We start from the raw sequence: 22571 nt of genomic DNA, 5'->3' as shown, positions 1-22571 counted from the left end.
ACGCAAAGTTGTTAATTACTAATATTAAAAACAAAAAAAGTACAATACAAATATACATAAGTATGTACATATACTCGTATATTTGCAACTCATGAATATCTTAATTGCGCCTTTTGTAGCTCATTTGCTTAAATATATGGCTAATTATCGCTAACTAGAGAAGTGCTTCAGAGGTATTTGTCTTCCAGAGATTGAAGTATGCGTGCACAAATGAAAAGGCGTCGTCACGCCCACCACTGCCTGTGAAAACGAAGCGTCGCATGGAGGCAGTTCCGTTTGATAAATTTTTCACTCTAACATGTTGACACATTCAAACACACTAGGCCACTTGAGATTTATTATTTGCCGTCCTGCTCTTTTGCTTCGATGGTGCGATATTCATTCGTTGAAGATCACTTGAGCCGGTTGACTAAGTGATCTTTAATATTAGACGTGCAGCATCAATCCGTGAAGGATGTGCATAGAGCTTTTCGCTTGATCGGTTGTGCGTATTCCGGCGTTCTCAATTATAATAATCTTTGGAAAGTTCCAGTACTTATAAGATAATGGATACGCGTTCGGCCGTGCGTTGTTTTCAGAATAATTTTTCAATTGATAATATATTATCGAAACCAAATGCAAGCAAATGTAGTGAATACTTTTCGGCGTTAAGTGATCCGACTAAAAATGCTTCAGAACCTGTGACTCAATGTAAAAAAGTTGAAATTTTAGAAGTTGAAAGTGAGAGCAATATCGAAGTGCAATCAAAGGTAGAATTATTAGCATCAAGTCCGGTATCTAGTTGCACGGCGGACGGCGTGGAGGATTCGAAAAGTGATGTTGCATCCGAAGATGGCAGTAGTAAGTGATACCACAGCGTTATCAGATGTTCAAGTAATTATTAATATTGATTTTTAAACGATATCTGACAAGATTCGAAGATTAAAGGAAGTGGCGGAAGATTAAAATTATTATATCTATGTATCTTTGTCTTTTACACATACCCTTTTTGAAATATTATCTACCGATTATAACCTTCCTCCTAGAAATGTTGTAAAATAAATAATCGGCGAACGGGAATTAGATATTTTATACTCGTAATTACCAATGGACTTTCGAAGGTGGCCATTTCTGCATATATTCGTTACAACAGACTGCAGAATCTGAAGTATTCTAGTAAAGCTGATCTTCAAAATTTCAAATTTATATTTGGGGTACTCACAACCCGTCAAAAGCATCGTAAAATCGTAAAATTATAAATTTTTACACTTTAAAAAATTGTTGTTGGATTTCGTACAAAAATGAGTTTACACACTTACAATTCTCAATGCTATGTTTTCGAATCGTTAAAACTTCTAACTTTATGAGACTTGTGAAAACCCTAATTATATCGTTAGTAAAAAAGTTGAACAAAGAGTTTTTTTCATTGAAAGGGATTGATGTTGCGTGGTAGTCAAATTTATTTAATTATCTTTTAACAAAGATTGGTAGCAACATACCTTAAATTTTATCCAGAATAGCTCATTGAACACGTCACTTAGTGCTTCGAACAACGCCCAATCGAAATTTCGCTAATCAAATCATGCATCCTTAAGTTTTGCTTAGAACAGTAGGATAAATATTATTTAACACACATATTATTTGTTGAATTCTGTCAGGCACCGTTTGCTCATCCATATTTACATGAATGATTTACTCAGACTTTAAAAGTTTAAAGTATGATGATAGATCTAGAACTAGTAGCTTATAAAGAGTGATTCATTTCGAGGTCCCTTACTTTTGTTTAAAGGAAAAACACACGATCTTCAAATGTTAATGTTTATTATCATTCGAAAGGACATTCTGTGGAATTTAGTTTTTGAAGATTACCTCAAATGATGGCCGCGCCTATGTTTTAGATCGTCGTTCCGTCGCGTCCAATTTTCGATAACTCGTTCGAGCATTTCGATTGGTAACTGGCGAATGACACGCGTGATATTTTGCATTGAGCCAGAAATTAGCCCCATCGCTGAACAAAATTTGGCTCGAAAACGTTGGTCGTTCTAAAAGTTCTTCAAGAGCCCATAGAGCGAAGCGATGTCGCTTGGGAAGGTCGAGCGGCTTCAATCCTTGGACAAGTTGTATTTTGTCCGCTTTCAATTTAAGATCTCGACGTAAAATGCGCCATACGTCAGTCTGAGTTCCTACGAACGAAGCCGAAATGATCACCACGGTCTTCGTGTACACTCTCAGCCACGGCTGCTATATTTTCTTCACTGCGTCCTGCACGTAGTCCATTTGGTCGAATATTATACAATAGTGAATGCTGGGTCACAAGATGGGTGATGGTGTTGCGAATAATACTCGCAGTAGGTCAATTATGTTGACCATAAGTTGAGAGAAGCGCGCGAATTTTCGTAATAAAATTGAACGATTTGTAAACGTTGTTCAGGCGTAAATCTTTCTATGATGAAAAGCCACACAAAACTAAACAAAAAATAACATGACAGCTTGACACGGCGCACGAGGGATCTGTTAAAAACCGGCTATTGAAAAAAGTACTTCTACTTGGGTCACCCGTTATATGTCCATATGATATGTATTTGAACATATTAGAATATAAATATTTTAAACTGATGATCGATATTTGATTCATATCCGAGATCCAATAAATTTATTGCAATATACTATATGTTACTTTAAAACGGGGAATATTCAATCAAACCAATAAAATTCTGATAGATTATGTGAGGAATGTTAGAAATAAGGTTGCGCCATCTCTATCATGCATGATGTAAACGGCCATATCTATAATAACTACATAAATAATGTCTGTATGTAATTTATAACGGCATATAAGAGAGGATAGATAAATATTTACCCTTCAAAAAATTTAATATTTCGGAAAAATTACGATTTATTTCTAAAAACAATGGATTGAAAACTCGTTTTCGATTTTCACCTTCGAGGACATGTTTTCCGGATGAGCTTCACTATTTTGACAGTTCCCCCTCAGGCATGGTAAAATAGTTCTCAGTGTAGAACTGACGCCATCGGGCGGTAAGTCAAAATAATTATCCTTTTAACACAGGTAGAGTATAAAATATTCGATTATACTACTGTGCCAAAAAAATAAGGTGACATTTGAATTTAAACTGCGCGCGTCGAAGGATTTGGAGAATTATTTTTTTTTAGGTTGGTAGTACTGTCAGTCACATTTCTGTCAAATTTCATGTCAAAATATTCGTTGTGTCGTTTTGTGAGCTGCTAAAAGTGAGTTTTTCGTTTTTTGCGATGTCGAAATTTGTTGAGCAAAGAATTTGCATTAAATTTTGTTTACGGAATCAATTTTCTGCTGCGGATACGTTGATGATGGAGCAGAAAGCCTTTGGTGATGAGGCTATGTCTAAAAAAAAATGTTTACAAGTAGTATAGAGAGTTCCAAGCCGGCCAGGAACGTGTCGAAGACGAAGAGCGTCCACGGCGATCATCAACCTCAACCGACGAAGCTCACGTTTAACAAATCTAAGATTTGGTGTTGATAACCGTCGATTAACAATTAGAGACCTTGCTGATGAAGTTGGCATATCGAAAGGCTCAGCCAATACCATTTTGAAGGATGTTTTGGGCCTCAAGCGCGTCAAATCTCGACTGGTACCGAAAACATTGAATTTTTTGAAAAAAAAGGCGTCGCGTTGAAGTGTGTGAAACGATGCTTTCCGACTACCAGGGTGTCATGAAACGCATTATAACTGGCGATGAGACTTGGATCTATGCTTACGACCCCGAAACAACCGATCAATCGAGCGAATATCGTGCCAAAAGAGAGCCGAGACCAAAAAAATCGCGCCAAAGTCGTGCAAAAATCAAAGTCATGTTGACTGTTTTCTTCGATTATCGTGGTGTTGTGCATTATGAATTCCTTCCAACTGGTCAAACAGTCAACAAGGAATATTATTTGAACGTTATGCGTCGTTTGCGTAACGCTATCCGCCTAAAAAGGCTGGAATTGTGGAAAGACAATTCTTAGTTTTTACACCATGACAATGCACCATCTCATACTGCTCTCGTAATTCGTGATCATTTCGCCAAAAACTCAACCCATATCGTTCCGCAACCACCATATTCACCTGATCTGGCGCCGTGCGACTTCTGGCTGTTCACCAAGCTCAAAAGACCAATAAAAGCAGTACTCAACTAGATTGCGCATTGGCTTAGTCGTTGGTCCTTGTTGCAGTATGATAAAAAATATAAACTTTGAGTTTGATATGGTTTTCATTGACAAATGTTGCGTAAGAATTCAGCATTCGTTTTTCAGCAAGACCTTAAATGAATTAAAATCAAATTTGCAATTTTATTAACTTATATTATAACATTTATACATAGACTCGTTTAGTTTTATTACTACATTTTGCTTCGTATCGGCGACATTTGTACTAAAATCACGTAATTAAATCAAATGAGTTACATATACATACATATGAGATAACTAAATGAGTTACATATACATACAATGAGATATAAACTCAACTAAAAAACTCCATAACTCGTATTTAAATTGTGGTCCCTTGCAAATACGAATTATCGAAGTTTCACTGTAGTACATATATTAGCTGGAGTAATTCGTGGTCGTCGTTGCGAAAATGGATGATTGCAATTGTAACCCCTTCCTCTCTCCATATAACATCAATAACTAACCTACTCCACTGATTTCAACCAAATACGGTAAGTAATATTATCCTGAAAACGGAAGAAAACAAACAAAAGCCACACTTACTTCTCATATAACACAAGTAAGTTCCATCTGAAGTGCAAGTACTTTTCAGTCTACAAATCAAGAACCAATCAATGCAGACATGTAGTTCTCAAGTATACCTGAGTAATTTCAAAAATTAATACAATCAGCCCTTCCATTTCTCTAACCCCAATATATTCTATATAGTGATATCCGACTTTCAACCGACTTTATAGCGTTTGGGTTGCTCAAAATATGTGAAAGTTTAATGAAACTAAGTGGACACGTTTTCTTAACAGTTATACAATTGTATTTATGGTTTGGCGCTCAATATAAATGAACTAGGCTTGGTCTAAGCCTAATATCCAAAATCTAATGGATTCCGATCCTTTGGTTGCCGTTTTTCACATCAAATTTTAATTCCGGTTGAGTTAAATTGTATCAATATACTGCTGTGGGCAAAATATAGTAAGACTTTTAAGTTAAAATTTCGTGCGAAAGCCCATCCGTCGAAATATTTTTTTTCTAGCTTGGTATGATCTGTGCCAAACGTCACATTAAAATAATCATTAGTCTTTATTATACGCTTGTCTTTCTGAATAACATAAAGTGCATTTGGCGATTTTAGGATAAGTGAACTTAGTCAATAAAGAACTTTCATTAAATTTTGAGTGTGAAATATAATTTCTGGTGCCACGACGGCCATCAACTTCAACTGATGATAACACGTCAATAAAATAAGAAAATTGGTGCTCGAGAATCGACGATTAACAGTCAGAGATCTTACCCGTATCGTTGGAATATCGAACGGATCAGTGAAAACCATTTTGAAAGATCAATTGAGCCTCAGAAAAGTGAAAGCACGATTGGTTCCAAAATCATTTATTTTTTTACGAAAAACAGCGTCGCATTAACGTCTGTGAAACAATGCTTTCCGATTACCAGGATGTCATGAAACGTATTATTACTGGCGATGAGTCTTCGATCTATGCTTTTGACCCGGAAACATGCGATCAATCGGCCGAACATCGTGGCAAAGGTGAGACGAAGCCGAAAAAAATTAAAGCAAGTCAAAATCAAGGTTATGTTGACATTTTTTTTTCGATTATAGGCGTGTGGTACACTCCGAAATCCTTCCTACAAGCCAAACTGTTAACAAGGAATACTTACTATGTTAGTATGGAATTATGGGCCGACAACTTTTGGTTGCTCCGTCGCACTCTGCATTGATTCTTCGTGAGTTTTTCGCCAAATTTTCAACCAATAACGTGCCGCAACCACTGTATTCGCCTACCACCTACTTACATAGCTCCGTGTGACTTCTGACTATTCAGCAAATTCAAACGTTCGCTCCGGGGAAACCGTTTCGAGTCAATTGAAAACATTAAGTGTGAATCGCTGGGCATATTGAAGACTATTCCGGAAATTTACTTTAACAACTGTTTCGAAGGTTGGAAAAAACGTTGGCACACATGTATGAGGCCAAGGGGGATTACTTTGAGGTGAGGGACATAGATTTTGAAGATTAAGTTAAGAATTTTAAAATTATCCACAAATTCTTACTATTTTTTGCTCATAGCAGTATCTCATTTTTAATATAGTAGTAAGATTTATGGAGTCTATGACCTTCAAAATGAGTTAATATGATATCAAACTTGTTTGTAATCCATTCACATTTTCGTTGAACAATGAAGTTGAACCTTTTCGTTTTACATTTTTTAATATTGAACACCTGACGGTATTTAACCGGCTTTGATCCTTGCAAGTTGCAAGAGTATAAAATGTTCGATTAAATCCGAACTAAGACTTTCCTTACTAGTTACTACAGTTTATTTTTTCAAAAATACATGCATCTAATGTATTCATACATTTATGTATTATATATAAATCTATATCTGCTCATATGGAGATTAAGCCCATGTATTGGCATCGGAGCGCTGTGGATCATTGATTCAATTATCCTTCATGGCAGTTTTGTGTCAATACCAGTTCATATTCTTTAGTAGTCCGAAAATTTGTAAAAACAATATTTTTAATTATATCGAAATAGTAAATAAAAGTAACAAAATATTCAATTGTTAACGTTTTTTATCTTTTACTCATTACAATTTTAAATACAATAATAATTTTTATTATTAATATTAAAAAGTTTTTAAAGAGGAAGCATATTCTTGAAGTTGATCTTCTAACAGAATAAATAAAAAATAAAGTACACACATTTTTTGTCTGATAATGGTATGTATATACATACATACATATATTCAAACTGCAAAATTGGAAAAATAGAGACCACTGCGCTCGAAAAGTTTCGCGACTGTAACAGTTCTACCTACAATTATTGTCTGCGCTAGCTAGACGATACTCTATCGTAAAGTACAATTTGGTTGGTGGCAATTATATTTGCATAAGAGAGAGGTTAAAGTCTTGTAATTATATCAAAGTTCTGAATTCAAATATTAAATATATGTAACATATATACTTATGTATTATATGAACATGATAACATGAATAACTGTATTATAAAATCTAATCAAAATAGTATATTTATTTTGTTCCGAATTCTAAGAAAGTGCTGCTATTTATTTGAGCGCTACGGTATATACATACATATACATAGTATGTTCTTTGTACGTATATATTTGTAAGTGCTTGTTTTTAATGAATAAAATGTCAACGCCAAGTGATTTTGGCTCTTAGGAAGATATTTAACGAAATTTGTAAAATCATTTGTTCTTGCACAAGTGTTGAGCACATTGCAATAGTCAATTAGACTTATTCTTTTGTCAACGAGAATATCTTCAAAGTGTCACAAAGGTGATTAAATGTATACATACATATACATATACATATATACATACATATACATATATGTGTGTATGTATACTAGCACAATTTTACCCGCTTCTAATCAACTGTCGAGCCAAAAATAATTGTTTAAATGGCTTTCGTCCATGTGTAATTAGTAAAAATAATGACATCAACTTAGGACCCTGTATTGAAAATGCGAAAATAGTATATACATATTATAATTAAATAATTTATATTATATATTAATTTATTTAAATATCAATTTATTTTATAACAAAAGAAAGTTAATTAATGAGGCAAAGTGTTGATACTGCAAAATTATTTGACCCGTAAAATCGAGAATATGATCAAATAAGTTGAAACCTTTGAATATAATGTCTTTCTAAAATCGTCTATCTTTCTGAATCAATTGAGATACGCAAAACATGTCTTTAACCCCAAATCAATCTCAGAAATAGTGTAAAAAAGTTTTGCAAAAAAACTAAAATTTTCCGTAAGTCTCATTCCATTTACATATTTCCTTGGAATCATTGCCATTGGGTCGCTGACTAAGTAATTTCGTTTTTTAATGCATTTTAAACACTATTTTACTTTTTTTCTGAAATCATGTATTCTTCATTTTGGTCCAATACTGTTAGCCATTTTTCGGGGAAGAGATTGATTCCATGTGACATATACTGTCACTCAGTTTGTTCAACTGATCATAACACACTTCAAAATTAATCGTGGTATTATTGGGCAAAAGTTAAAAACAAACGATTCCAAAGAAATTCCACCAAACAGACAACATAACCTTTTTTTTTGGTAGCCTTCGAAATGGTTTGAGCTATTTTATTCTTTTTAGATCATGGCCTCTTGCAAACAACCTACTTTTCGTCGCCAGTAACAATGCACTTCAAAAATGGATATTTTCTTTGACGCTTGGTAAGCAAATCACAGTCATCGATGTAACGAAGCAACTCATTTGTCAAGCTTCCAAATTAATTCGAGACGTTTTATGTGCTTGTGAACGGTCGACTTTATTATGGCCACATCGGCTTCTAGCCTTGCCGGAACTTATTTATAGCAAGGAAAAAAAATGCCAGGAATATGTTTAGCATATTTATCACAACCTTCTTTTCTGATTCTCTGACCAATAATATTGGTGTCTAACCGAAATTATAAGAATCTCTTGAAGAATACTACAAATTTGTTTGATTATAATGACAAGAAACGAGTGTCTTGGATTTGAGATTTGAACACTTCATTTGTGAAATTATCGGAATCGCATATCGGGTCACCATAGCACATACATATGTAGCCCTAGAATCTGATGAATCAATGTCAAGTTCTTGTATGGAAAACTTTTTATTTGACAAAGTATCTTGACGCAATTCGGCATAGATTATTGTTCATAACACCACAATCTCCCATTATATTGTCTAGATTGAACTGCTCAGGCCTTAACACACAACGTGGGTAGATCACAAGTTACATAGCCCCTTGCTTGTATAAAAGCGTTTGGTATTAGGCGACTTTAACGTGCATCACAATGGCATTCTTGTCTACCAAATGATCGTAGAGTAATGGAGTTGGCGTAAGAGATAGACGATTTAACATTCTACACAACAAATGACGAAGGCCACACCAGAATTGTGGGCATCTGTAATATCTGGCCCGATTTTACCATTATGGTAACTCTCGCATCAGACCATCCTGTTGCTAGCCTCAAGTTGCTACCCGGCAGCACATGGGGAAATGTCAAAGATATGTTGTTGGCAACATACAAGGCAATCGGTCGGCCGGTACTTAATTACGCCGCACCAATATGGTCGCTTGAAGAAACTTCAGACATACCAGAACACTCGGGAATATAAGAGGATGCCTCTTGATATCCCCAACCAACCATCAAGAAGTTTTTCCTTAACTACGTCGACGACATTAGACAGTACGTCGATCAGACTTCGGATGAAGCAAACTTCAGACATGCATTGATCGCAATTTACAGTGGAGCCATTAACACCTTCCTGCACATTGTTCGATGTCGTCGACGTAATTGAGGAAAGACCTCTTAATGTTCCTGGGAGGCGGTTCCGCTTCAAGCAGGTGGCTGCAGAGGTGATTTCTGTGGTGGTATTAAGGTCAAGTCGCATGGTCGCTGGCGGTTTAGTAGGGGAGAGTGTTAAGTTTTGTGCAGAGAAGAAGCGAGAAAGGTCAAAAAGATAGCTGTTTATTTTGAACACATGCCATCAATTCCATTGCCCGGCGTCAATGTCGTGCAATCATCAGCGTACGAGGTTATGGAAACTCCTTCTGGTGGCAGTGGGAGTTTCGAGATATAGAAGTTACCCAATAGCGGGAAGAGGACACCACCCAACGGAACCCCTTGTTTAATTTTCCTGAGTTTTCAATTTCTTCCTCGAAATAATACGTATTATTGACGACCGTTCAGGTAGTTCATGGTTCACCTCTTCAGCCCTGGAGAGAGCGTAATTTTTTCGATGTCCTGCAGTAGCGGTGTGTGATTGACTGTGTCAAAAGCTTTTGACAAGTCCAACGCTACGAGGATGCTGTGGTGGTACTGTGCACTTTTCGGAAGGTGGTTTGCTAGGCTCAGATGGGGAGTGAAGGTCGGTAGTAGTAAAGACTCACATGTCTTCACTACTGGGGAGAGGAGAGTTATTATATGTTTTAGAATAAGCATGTCGATTCCATCAAGGCCAATAAATTTGGACGATTTTGCCTTGTTGATGACATTCTGAACCTCCTCTTTTGGCATTTTGCGCAGCCGTCGGGTAACACATCGTTTGGTTTTGTCTACCGAAAGGTGCAGTATAAATTGCCGGCTAAAATAGCTCGCGTACTTCTTCGGGTCCGAATATTCATGGCCATTGAATTGAACCTCTTCTCGGTCATCATGTCTCTTCGGATTAGATAAAGCCTTGATTGTAGACTAAAGCTTACTCACACCAATGGAGAGGTTACACGACTTGAAATGCTCCATCCATTTCGTCCCTTGTCTTGATTTACCAATTGTCGAATCTACAAATTGATATGCCTTATTCAGGGATCACAGGTATCGACATGGCGTAAGATGCCGCGCTGGTTAGCTAAAGCAGCTGCTTCGGCTAGAAAATAAGAGCGGAGTTTCGCCGGAATGAAGTGAGCAGCAGCTGCTGCGATCACTTTGCGGAATCGACGTTCGCCAATGGTTACGTCCGTAGGAATGGGTAAAGCGGTGAAGACGTTCTCAGTAAATTCTGTGAAGCCGATCCAGTTAGGTTTGTTAAAGTTAACGAAGGTACGGTTGTCCATAGAAACAAAATCGGGAAGTTTTTCGAAAGTACCAAACTGTTTCCACCACGAAGTAGCGCAACTATATTCGGGTGATATCCTGTAGGGCAAAATGTAACTGGGGGGATGTATGTATTAAATATTTCAAGCTCGAAATCGCCTGGACGGATCTCAATACCCCAACGTTCTAGTAACCCTGCGGTCGATGTCTCCATTGATAAGACGATATTGTACGGTGTTGTGCAATATTGAGGCTAGGCCTCCACCATTATCTCGCTCGTGATCTTTGTTTTGGTTGGTTTCTTGGACTCAGATCAGAATTAGAGTCGTGTTGCTTGTTTGAGCTCCTGTAGACCGTGGAGGTTCTCTGTAGCCCACTCAGTTGGATTGGCGGCGCAGCGCGCTAACTAGGTGCAGGTTGCACAGTTGTAGAGACTACGATCGTAGTAGTGCGTTGGCAACATAGAGCCACGTAACTTATGGTCCACTCCCTGTGCGTCTTAAGGCCTAAGCAGGTCCTAAGATGGCTCCATCCATTGCATGTATTACACCTGACCGAGGTGGAGTTTGGATTGAGCCTTTTGGCGCAAACGCAGCAGAAAAAATCCTCCAGGCGCGGGTCAATGTCAGCATGAGTCAGGAGGATACGGAACAACCCTGCTGCAAGGCGTTGCTCCAGTGACGACAAACTTAAACTAGTACTCACCGATCCAAAGAGGGTTAGATCGCCGAAAAAACAGCCCTGGCCCGTATAAAATCCGGGTCAGTGCGGGTGCGTAGAACGGGCTCTTGTGGAAATTTCTCTCTTAGTGAATGGCGTACTTAGAGTCAACCACCACCCATTGCAGACTACGAGTTTTAGTTGCCGCGTGAATCTAGAGTGGCCCTTTCACAGCTTCATTTGGGATACTGCAGCAGGTTAAACTCCTACTAATTCAGAATCAACCCTGACATACTAAATATATGTCCAGCATGCAACGAGTCTCGTCATGATTCTAACCACCTCTTTGCATGCCCAGTTAACCCTACACATCTGACACTCATCTCCTTATGGTCCGTCCCCATCGAAATAGCACGTTTGCTGGGCCTTCCGTTGGATGACCTGGATGACAACTTATCTGAGCCTTACCATCCAAACAGGGACTCGATAACCTTATGTATATAGAAATTGTATCTCAGAAGGCTATTAGAGTTTCGGTGTTTGTTCGTATTGATGGAAAAACATGGACAAACATTCTCAACCCTACTTTTATGAAAGCTTGTAATTATAATACATATTTAGAAATAATATTTTGTGTCCGTAATAAGGGTTTGTATCCCAAGAGTATAATAATGCAAGGAGTACATATGTATTTGTGTTTCAGATAAGTTAAGTTTGTTGTTTTAACGGTTATCTAATCCCCGTTAGGATGGTAAGGATTATCTAAGTTGTCGTCGACGTCATTTAACGGAAGGCTCAAGAAACGTGTTGTTTCGACGGGATCGGACCAAAGGGAGAGGAGTGTTAGAGGAGTGGGGTTGGTGGGGCATGCAAAGAGGTGTCATGTGGAGACTCATTGCACTCAGGACTTATATTGGATATGTCGGGATCTATTCTGGATATGTAGGAGTTTAACCTGCAGCAATATCTAGAACGAAGCTGCGCAAGGGTCACTCTCGTTTCTAGTGGCAATTCGAGCTATTCGTCTGCAATGGGTGGTTGTTTGACTCCAAGAACGCCATTCACTGGAAGGGAGTCGGTGAAGGTGTTGATGGCTCCACTGTGAATGGCGGTCAGTGCTTGTCGGAAGATAGTTGCATCTGAAGTCCTGCCGGCGTATTGTTCAATGTCGTCGACGTAATTGACGAATGACCTCTTGATGCTTCTGGGAGACGGTTCCGCTTCAAGCAGGTGGCTGCGAAAACATCCCAGCAGGAACTGCCTGGAGAGGAATTCATTATCCTCCTTAACTGGGAGCATAAGCGTCTCACTATGTAGGGGTTCAAAGGGAAACATTCGGAGGCATGCTGTCGTAGTCCAGAGTGCAGTGTTCTGAAAATTTTGAAGTTTCTTCATGTGCGTTCCACTGCATCCACGCGACCATATTGGTGGGGCGTAGTTAAGGACCGGCCGGCCTATTCCCCTGTAAGTTGCCAACGACTATTATTTTTATTTTTCCTTTGTGTTGCCGGCTAGCGACTTGAGGATTTTGTTGCGGCTCTGTTCCTTGGCGATAATCACGGTCATATGAGGAGTGAAGGAGCATAGACTATCAAAAGTTACACCTAAAATCTTATTGTTATTGACAGTCGGATTCTTGGCGCCATCGCCTGCAAATTAAGCTGAAGTCTGTATTCCTTCGTCCAGCTCGTAAATATGGTCGCTGGGGATTTGGTGGGGGAGAGTGTCAATATCGTGCAATCATCCGCGTACGAGGTTATGGAAACTCCTTCTGGTGGCTACGGGAGTTTCGGGATGTAGAAGTTAAACAGTAGCGGCGAGGGGACACCATCCCACGGAACCCCCTTAATTCTTCTCAGTAACTGTGCGGATAATTGACGACCGCTCAGGTAGTTCATGGTCCATCTCTTCAGCCCTGGATAGAGCGCAGTTTTTTTGATGTGCAGTAGCGTTGTGTGATTGACAGTGTCAAAAGCTCTTGACAAGTCCAACGCTCTGAGAATGGTTCTCTCACAGGGTGGTTTCTGGTTAAGACCCCGAATTATCCGAGCTTTAATGACGTTAAATGCTGTGGTGGTACTCTGCACTTTTCGGAATTCATGTTGGTGGTCAGCTAGGCTCAGGTGATGAGTGAAGGTCGGGAGTAGCAAGGCCTCACCTGTCTTCACTACTGGGGAGAGGAGAGTTATCGGACGATAGGGCTCCCCTTTGTTGACGGGTTTCCCAGGTTTCAGTAATGGGACCACTCTCCCGACTTTCCACACATCGAGTATTTGAAGAGTGGTCAACGACAGGTTGAGGACCTTGGTGAGACCGTCGAGAATAGATGCGTTAGCATCAGCAAGTTGATTCCATCACTTTGTTTTGTCTACCGAAAGGTGCAGTATGAATTGGCGGCTAAAGGTAAAGGAGGTTTCTCGATCGAGATAACTATGGGCAGGTGGTCTGAAGCGACAGTTAGCATAGGTTGTCTGGTTATGCTATTTGTGAGTCAGAATGGGAGTTATGTTGCCTATTTGAGCTCCTGTGGATCGTAGAGGTCATCTGTTGGCCACTCGGGGTGAGTGGCGCGGCCTGAGCAGGTTTTAAGATGGCTCAACCATTGCATGTAGTACACCTGACCGAGGTGGAGTTTGGATGGAGCTTCTTGGCGCTAACGCAGCAAAAAAAAAATATGCAGGCCCGGGTTGTACTCAGTGTCAGCATGAGTCAGGAGGATACGGAGCAACCCTGCTTCGGGTTAGATCGTCGAAAAAACAGCCCCTGGCCAGATAAAATACGCGTCATTTCCGGTGCGTAGAACCGGCTGTCGTGGGAATGGATTTTTTGCAGTCCTGTATGTCGGTCCGCCCCAGTGAGAACTTAAATAAATGTTTAAAATATTGAAGAAACATCCTACCAGTGTTGCTGGCTCACAAATGTAGTAAGTTATTGGATTAAAACCACTCCTATAATCCCTGAGCCACAACTTTAACGAAAGAAATAAGGCAAATCTGATCCCAAAGTCCAAAATCTATACTTTTTCTCGTTTTTTTGTTATACTGATTTACTCTGGATCTACAAATAATATCCTTAGGTGAGTGGTTTTTGTGAAAGATGTTGGATAAATGTTAAAATTATATTTTTTAAATAAGTAAAAGTTTCGCTTGCTGGCAGCTGGTTACTGACTGACAGAGTTTAGTTTACTAGATTCCGTATCCTAATCATTCCGCAAGCATTATTTTTTTAATTATAGTATTTGGAGACTAAATAGTACAAATATCAAACAAGATTTTTCCATTCTTCTTTTTAATTTCTTTAATGGTATTCCTTAGCTGTTCATTATTCGAAACCTATTACAATTTTTCGTGATTATATTTTTGTTTCAGACATTAATGACGATCGTAAAAAGCGGCCACGAACCGCTTTCTCTGCCTCTCAGATTAAAGCCTTAGAAACAGAATTCGAGCGAGGTAAATACCTATCAGTCGCCAAGAGAACCGCACTCGCAAAACAGTTACATTTAACGGAAACGCAGGTATATTCGTACATTTCATCCTTTATTCGCAACGCCTTTACCCGCTACTGTTTTATTGTAGATCAAAATTTGGTTCCAAAATAGACGCACCAAATGGAAACGGAAATACACGGCCGATGTCGAATCGCTCGCCTCCCATTACTACGCACAATTAGGCATAGGTGGTCTAGCTCGCCCAATGGTGGTCGGTGACCGTCTCTGGCTCTTTAGCCAAACACCCTCCGGTCCCACACCCTTTCAGTCGATCATGTTAAACGGCGGTGTACCATCGACTCCGATGTCAGCCACTATGCGTCCTTACAGCACGAATTTAGCATCTACAACATCCACAGCCAGTGGTTCCGTAACTCCGGCTCTAATGCCGCCATTGCCAGTGATTGAGAGTGCGCGAAACGCTATATTAGCGCGAGGGCAACCGCTGAATTTCGCCTTACCCTACAGTTTAGCAACCGCAGCCGCTGCAAGTGCTAACAACACAGATAATAACGCGAACGGACCACCGCAGTTGGCGTCCCCAGCAAAGCACTACAGAGCGCCGGATGAGTTTGTAGATCGCTTCTTGGAGTATAACACCCTTCCAATGGCTACAGCTTTGGTCAATGTTAACTCATACTGCCGCAACGAAAATTCATTAACAAATAACTCTACACATGACACTTACTTAGCGTTAAAATATGGTGCAATATCACCAGAAGGCGATACAACGACCTCGAACGGCTTGGCCGAGCTTGAACGAGTATTTGGGGATACGAACGCTAACTTCTTGCAGAAGAGAATCAATGGTGTCAATTTTGAGAAATTGGGCTCGTCACGCAATCCAAGAAACCACTTGATGCCCTCAATATCGGACTCGGACTGCAGCGATATAGACTGTGAACAAATCGATGAAAATGACGACGTTTAACCTTTCTTACAAAATGTACATACTTGTAGTTGTTTATACTTAAGAATAGAGGACAATTGTTTTATTGAATATCTTATGGAATACTACAGTTAGCTTTATAAGAACATATTCGTACTGTGGCACAATAAATTAATTCATTACTTTATCAAATAAGAGAAGAGCAATGTTAGCATATTTATTCGTGATATTTATGTTAAAATATAATCAATATGCAACATTTATGCAAATATTGAACTCTCCATAGATTTAAATTGAAAAATATTTATCCCTATTAAAAGGTTAAGTGGACTCGCAACTTGAAACGCGGAGCGCAACGAGTTACGAGTTTGGGTAAATTGAAGCATCACTAGGTTTGTATAAAAAATATGTCAACTATCAACTAAATACAAATCGTTCATACACAAATCACAACAGTTCTTTACTTGGTAAATAGGAAACGATACAAATGCGCATGTATTTAACAGAAAATCTTATTTTTTATATTGGCAAACTTATTATCTATGTACATAAGTATATATGTATATCATAAAGGTCAATCACACAAAATTGAACAAATAGCAATGTTTACATTAGCTATTTGCTAGAGAGCACATTAAATAGAATTAACTAATGTAACCGAATGATAGAAAATACTTCCCACAGGAATTTACAGCGTTTTGCTTACGCTTACAAAAGTCATAGTGTGTAAATAGGGTGTTTATATTACATATCTTCAATATCTTTATGTGTATAGTTCTAGCTTCAATAATATATAAATAAATACAACAACTTCTAAATTTACATTCACGCAGCTAACTTAATTTAGTTTTTGGTTGCGGCTATTGGTAATAAATTTACAATAAACTTTCAATTATAGAAGTTAAGCCCATAAAAATATGTACGCAAACAAATTTTCCTTCAATATAATATGTGGTACTTCTTTTCGCCAATCATGGTATTATATACTAAAAATATTGGCTCTCAAATAACCAAATGTTGCTACTTAGCCCAAGTTCAAAATATGTACAATATTCTGTTAGCTCCATGAGAGATCGTAGCCCTTCCAATTAGCGCTTGGGGCCAAGTATACACGACGTTTTTGGTAAAAGAACGAAACAATACCGTGATAAGCCGTCCTCGGAACACCACTCTGCGTAGAAAACGAACATACATTCAATTGGCAGAAATTAATACACATAGAAACTAAATATGTACATATAGGCATACGACTTACCTTGAAGTCGCCCATCAGTCCTAAAATTGATGTTATATGTTTATATTGCTCTCTAGTTGTATATTGTATTCGAACTGGTCCTTCAGTTTTAATGAGACTTCTGCGTAATTCGTCATATGTTACGATAGGGTAAGAATAAACGTCATTCAGAAATACACGATCGTAGTTTTCCTAAAATATAAATGTGCAACGTCTTAAAATAGCGTTGATTAACGAATTAAAAGTAATACTTACTCTTAATAAATAGGTGAGATTCATTTTAGAAAAATTTACAAAATGTTCACTAAGTTTAATATACTTAAGGTATTTGTCGAAAAATAAACCACTGCAAGAAAAATATTTTTAAGATTCAGTTTGAGATCTTTATACTTTAAAATTTAATAAAGATAAGTACTTACTTCGAAACCCCGATTTTTCCGAACGTTCTTGTTCGCGATATTTCTGGTCTGATGCAAGCTCTTTCTTTTCGCTGCTCCGGATGCCTAATCCAATCATCCCAAAAGCTATGAAAATAACAAAAGTTTTGAATCAGTGAATAAAATTGATAAAAAATAAAACAACAATAAGTCCTAAAGGAACAAACTTACGATTTTGGCCATTTAACAGATAGTTCTTGCCATAGATTTTTAGTGAGCATCCATCCAAGTCCCGGGAAAAAATCGGTTCTATATAACAACTCAGGCTTGGTGTTGTCTACAAATTTATCTTTACCATTGTCGTTCCATGCTGACACACACCTGTCAATATTAATAAGTTAAGTTTACTGAGTTGTTTATCTCTATAGAAATAGTTTATTTACCAGAGTGACGAATCTTGTTTAAGTAAAACATGTGTACCCAAAAAGTATTCATAAAAATCAGGAGCCACATTTAAATCGTCCTCTACAATAACGACATATTCGTAGCCTCTTTGGAATGTTGTGTTCAATGCCCAACCATAATGACGGGCTATTTTGTAATATCCTTTAAATTTCTTTTCACGTGGTGGCGTTAAAATATCAGATTGGTCGGGTTGTTCAATCAATGTGACCTGTGACCCATAACTTAGAATTGTTTTCTTTGTTTGCTGGTCATTACAATCCTGAAAATACATTTCAGAATCGTACACTTTACTAAAATTGCATATTTTTTATATTCAGTGAAATTACCTGTGACACTATAATTGGAAACTGATCAGCATTTGGTCGATATTGTACTAAATTGTCAAGACATTTTCGTATGGAAACACGATTACAAGCTATCACCAATATTGGTATAACTGGTTCGCCATTAGCCATATGGGTCATTGTGGGTATTGCTATGGGAGGACCTTTTCCGCTAACTCCTACATCATCTTCTGGTATTGTATCGGCATCAGTTTTTATTCGCTGCGTTTCTTCTACGCTCAAGGCATGATCCGGTCGCAAAGGAACTATGTCTATAGGGCGTTCCTTTTTCTCCTTGTATGGCTGTGGTTCCTCTACTACATCATCTATAGTCATTTTTTTCTTTAAAATTCCTATTAGCTGCCCTACTAGTTTACTGTTTTCTATGTTTTCTATTCGAGATTCTCGTTCCAATTTACTTAATTTTTGGATGAGCAAATGATCCTTTAAGGGGTATATGGTACTATTTCGTATTAAAAAATAATATGTTATAAAAGTCCAGGTTGTTAGAAAACCAGCTATAATCAGGATCTTGCGTGAACGCATTTTTATGCGAAATAGGTGGGAATTTTTTCTGAGTCAGTTGGCAATGCATAAAATTCAAATTTAAATTTCGTTCAGTATGTCCACTTCATTTATTGTTTGGTCAATAGTTTACGGGAGCTTTGCACATTTCTTCGTTAGAGCTTAGTTACTTCAATAAACGATTACTGGATAAATAATATTTAGGCTGCTCGATTAGATAGTTATAACTTTTTTCCTGAAATGAAAAATAAGTATGTCAAAAATGACACGTTTATATATTTATTGTTTCACATATTACAATACATTAATAAAGTTTGCTAACGTATGGGTGTTGATGAAAAAGAAACTCAATTACAATAAATCTATCACATCGAATTCATTATGTATCAAGGTATTTTCGTTTAGTTAGTAAATTGTTCTTAAGTTAAATTCTTGGCAATATTTTCCGACTAAGAGCATTATAATTATTAACCAACCATGACTATATTTGTTTCTTAAGTCATTATATTACAAACGCAAATAGGCTGCTTGATTCTGACAGTAATAACATAATTTCATAATTTACCTGTGCTGTACCTCCTCCAGTACGTTTTGTTGAATTATATTATATATAACTTTTTAGAAATCAGCAATATCATTTTGTGATTTGTGTTCCAAAATCTCCCTCAACTTCTCCCGTCTTTGTGTATTTTGACGATACTCCCATTAAGTGGGCTATATACTTCGGTAGCTTCAAAATTATATGCTTCACTGATTAGTTTATGTACATGCAATGCGAGCGGGTAACACACCGCTCTCTGGCAATAGTACATCACCCGTACCGTTACTTTACATTAATTCTTATCAGTAAAAGTATCTAATAACCGTTAATAATGTATTTGTTGAAGATGTTAACGATACTTCTACTCCGAAAAACAAATTCTCAATAAATTAACACTATTAGTGTATACCTAGCAGCGGAATGCTACGTATTTATAGTTTTTGCCACATATGCGCCGACCGCTAATAATTAGATTAACTCTTTGCCATTTAGATTTGTTCCTCAATGTTTGTCTAAAACCTCGCAAAACGCCACGTCCTCCTGATGCAGCATTTGTATATCATAATTTTTGATGTTGTACTCCTATTAAATATTTATCATTTGCCTAAAAATTTAAAATTTTATTTTCGCATTTACTTGTAAATTGGCAAAAGAAATGTCAGAACTATGTATTCATCAGCAGCTGTTTTGCATCCAGTGTACCGTTGACAGCTGTGTCAACAAAGCTATTGTGAATTGTGCATTAGAAATGGAAATATTTTTGTATACCATTGAGAACACAAAAGGGTGCAAGTTTCTAATTTATGACTGAATGTTGGTAAAGATGGATTAACAAGTTGAACATTAATTAAAATATATTAAGTAAAATTATAAGTTCAGCTTTCTCCACAATTTAATAAATGGGGTGTATGTATAATTAAGCACCCGAAATTTCTACCATTTGAAGAAGAATTTTTCTATAACATACACACATTATATGCCCCAATAATCTTTCTACAAAATTCAATTCCCAATTTGAAAGTGATGTGATTTTGAGGTAATGAATGTTACAACCCACTTCTGAGAAATCTTCAAAATTAATTTGTAAAATTTGTTGAGAGCCCATGGAAATAGTGCTGTTATTTCATTATAAAGCTTGATATTTCACAAATATAACATTCCAAAATTAATATTGCATTATTATTAATGTTTTCATTTTATTTTAGTTTTCTTGAAAACCCGTTCACTTTTCATGTGGTAACACTGTTAAGAAATCGTAGAAACCCAAAATTCACAATAGTTGCTTGCTGCAGCGGAAGTCAAGTTGTTCAAAATTAAAGACAAATTTACCAAGAATACGTCAGTGGAAAAGAATATTTATAGTTATAAAGATTTTCTTTGAATATTTATTAGTATTTTTCATGTGATTATGTTCGAATTGCTGGCATTTTCCTGTTTGACATAAGCCAATTACAAACATTTTCGGTATGAATCCTTAATATTCCCAATATTTTACGTTCATTTACAATTAATATGATATTTTACATACTGACCAATATACTTTTACCGTTCATATAAACACTACCAGAAGATTGAAATTCTTATACTACGTACCAGAAGATCTGGCCGTGCGTTGTTATAGTATACAGAGTACAGGAGAGAGGAAGTAAGATCGGAGCCCGGAATTCTCAGGGGTTTTTGAAAAAAGAAGAGGTGAGGCCGATGGCTCCTCTACCATCAGCCAGCAATCCTGGCAGGCATTATGACCCTCGCAGGAAGGCCATGAGGGGTGCCATATTTAAGTGGTAGCTGAGGCATCTCCAAGTGGTAAAGGCTCAGTGGTAGTCTAAAAAATGGTGCGAAACAGGTTTAGGGGCAGTAGTGTCTTCCCTGTATGGAAGGGGCGTAAAGGTGGCAAATCGTTCAGTGGCAAACAAAGTACAGAAACTCGAAGCCGTTTCCCTGTTAACGGAACCTCGACTGTCAGGCGAGCGTCTTCGCCCACCCAAACCGCGAAACACAAAAATGGGCAAACAACGCCACAAAACTGCAAGGACTAGAGGTCCGCTAACTGGGTGAGAGAGATCGATCCTTTGCACAAAAAGTGGATAAAACAATATGCGCAAGCAAGCCATATGATTTTACTCTCGAGCTCTTTAAGAACCAAAACGAGGGCCTCAGTATCTCGGCCTGGAGAGTGGTCAATAGCAAGGTCGAGGAAAGATGCTTAACTTCTGTACAGCTGGAATCATACAAATTCACATGGAAAGAAATCTTCCGTCTGAACTAAAGGTTCAGCTCGGTGGTCATGAAGCCAGATAGAAGTGCTACAGCTTCAGGACTGGAAAGCAGATTGTTTGCGCTGAACCAGTCCACCACAAACGCGTATCACTACAGCTGCCCTAAAGACGATCACCAACAAACACAATTGTCCTTGGTGGCTAAGCAAACTCTCAGATCTTAGGAAAAAGATACGAACAACAAGACCAAACGTACGGGGAACCAGGAGGAATACAAATGTAACCTTACCTCCGTACCTCCTCTGGCCAGGGGCAAGACTGACAAAACATTAGCAATTAAAAGATGTGACGGGACATATACGACCAGTGGGGAATAAATAACTACTGCACTTCTGCTTAAGTGTTTCTCGGCAATAATTCCGGTAGATTTGTGTCAAACGATTGTCGAATACAAGTCATAACGCTCTGATAGAAGTGCTGCAGCTTCAGGACTGGAAAGAAGACTGTTTGCACTGAACCAGTGCTTCATAAACGCATATCACTACAGCTGCCCTCTATAGAAGATCACCAACAGACGCAACTGTCCTTGTTGGTCAAGCAAAGACAATTCCGGTAGACCTTTGTCAACCCGTCGTCGAATAGAAGCCATCTCGCTCTGATTTACTGCGGACTCGATTGGGTGAGCAATGGTCTCATTCGCGAACTTAATGCCTCCTGAGTAGGATGACACCATTTTAGCATTAGGGGGAGCAGGTCGTACTGCCCCACCTTCTTCGGCGGATGAGAAATAGCCTCGCACTGACGTAAATTCCGAAACCGTAGCGCACTGCTAAGGTGATCTTCATACCAAAGACTACTCTTTGGCGAAATCCTTCAGGACGATTAGTCTAACTTCTTACTAAACAGTATGGAAAAGTTAATGGATTATTAAATAAAATCGAAGGCACTGAAAACTGCACCACAACGTGCGAACCAGCATGTATGGAGAACAGGCAGCTCAACTAATCTAATACAAAGCTCGTTTAAGGGGTGAGCTGATGCTATGCGCCTTCTTCGACATCGAAAGTACTTTT

General features: G+C 38.1%; 2 protein-coding genes across 2 annotated transcripts; one reads left to right on the top strand and one right to left on the bottom strand.

Moving 5' to 3' along the window:
- The first annotated feature begins 545 nt into the window (after positions 1 to 545).
- On the top strand, positions 546 to 16015 carry LOC120771145 (barH-like 1 homeobox protein). Its single transcript, XM_040099013.1, has 3 exons — positions 546 to 840; positions 14804 to 14952; positions 15014 to 16015. Exons 1-3 carry the CDS (start codon positions 546 to 548, stop codon positions 15854 to 15856), a joined length of 1287 nt encoding a protein of 428 aa, XP_039954947.1. The 3' UTR covers positions 15857 to 16015.
- Positions 16016 to 16245: 230 nt separating this feature from the next.
- On the bottom strand, positions 16246 to 19948 carry LOC120771144 (alpha-1,3-mannosyl-glycoprotein 2-beta-N-acetylglucosaminyltransferase). The gene is made up of 8 exons (XM_040099012.1): positions 19304 to 19948; positions 18217 to 18973; positions 17869 to 18149; positions 17657 to 17806; positions 17468 to 17572; positions 17304 to 17394; positions 17070 to 17240; positions 16246 to 16985 (listed from the first exon to the last, which is right to left on the bottom strand). The coding sequence occupies exons 2-8, from the start codon at positions 18757 to 18759 to the stop codon at positions 16872 to 16874; spliced, it is 1455 nt and encodes a 484-aa protein (XP_039954946.1). The 5' UTR covers positions 18760 to 18973; positions 19304 to 19948; the 3' UTR covers positions 16246 to 16871.
- Positions 19949 to 22571: the final 2623 nt, after the last annotated feature.

The sequence above is a fragment of the Bactrocera tryoni genome, chromosome 3 (assembly GCF_016617805.1).
Source record: "Bactrocera tryoni isolate S06 chromosome 3, CSIRO_BtryS06_freeze2, whole genome shotgun sequence".
NCBI lineage: Eukaryota > Metazoa > Arthropoda > Insecta > Diptera > Tephritidae > Bactrocera > Bactrocera tryoni.
The sequence above is the reverse complement of the archived record's forward strand: the minus strand, read 5'-3'. Positions and strand labels throughout refer to the sequence as shown.

Coding starts and splice junctions, on each gene's coding strand:
- LOC120771145 (XM_040099013.1), top strand. CDS start 546: ATGGATACGCGTTCGGCCGTGCGTTGTTTTCAGAATAATTTTTCAATT. Junction 841..14,803: donor TGCATCCGAAGATGGCAGTA/GTAAGTGATACC, acceptor TTTTTGTTTCAG/ACATTAATGACGATCGTAAA. Junction 14,953..15,013: donor TACATTTAACGGAAACGCAG/GTATATTCGTAC, acceptor GTTTTATTGTAG/ATCAAAATTTGGTTCCAAAA.
- LOC120771144 (XM_040099012.1), bottom strand. CDS start 18,759: ATGCGTTCACGCAAGATCCTGATTATAGCTGGTTTTCTAACAACCTGG. Junction 17,573..17,656: donor TCTGTTAAATGGCCAAAATC/GTAAGTTTGTTC, acceptor TTATTTTCATAG/CTTTTGGGATGATTGGATTA. Junction 17,241..17,303: donor ATCTCACCTATTTATTAAGA/GTAAGTATTACT, acceptor TTTATATTTTAG/GAAAACTACGATCGTGTATT.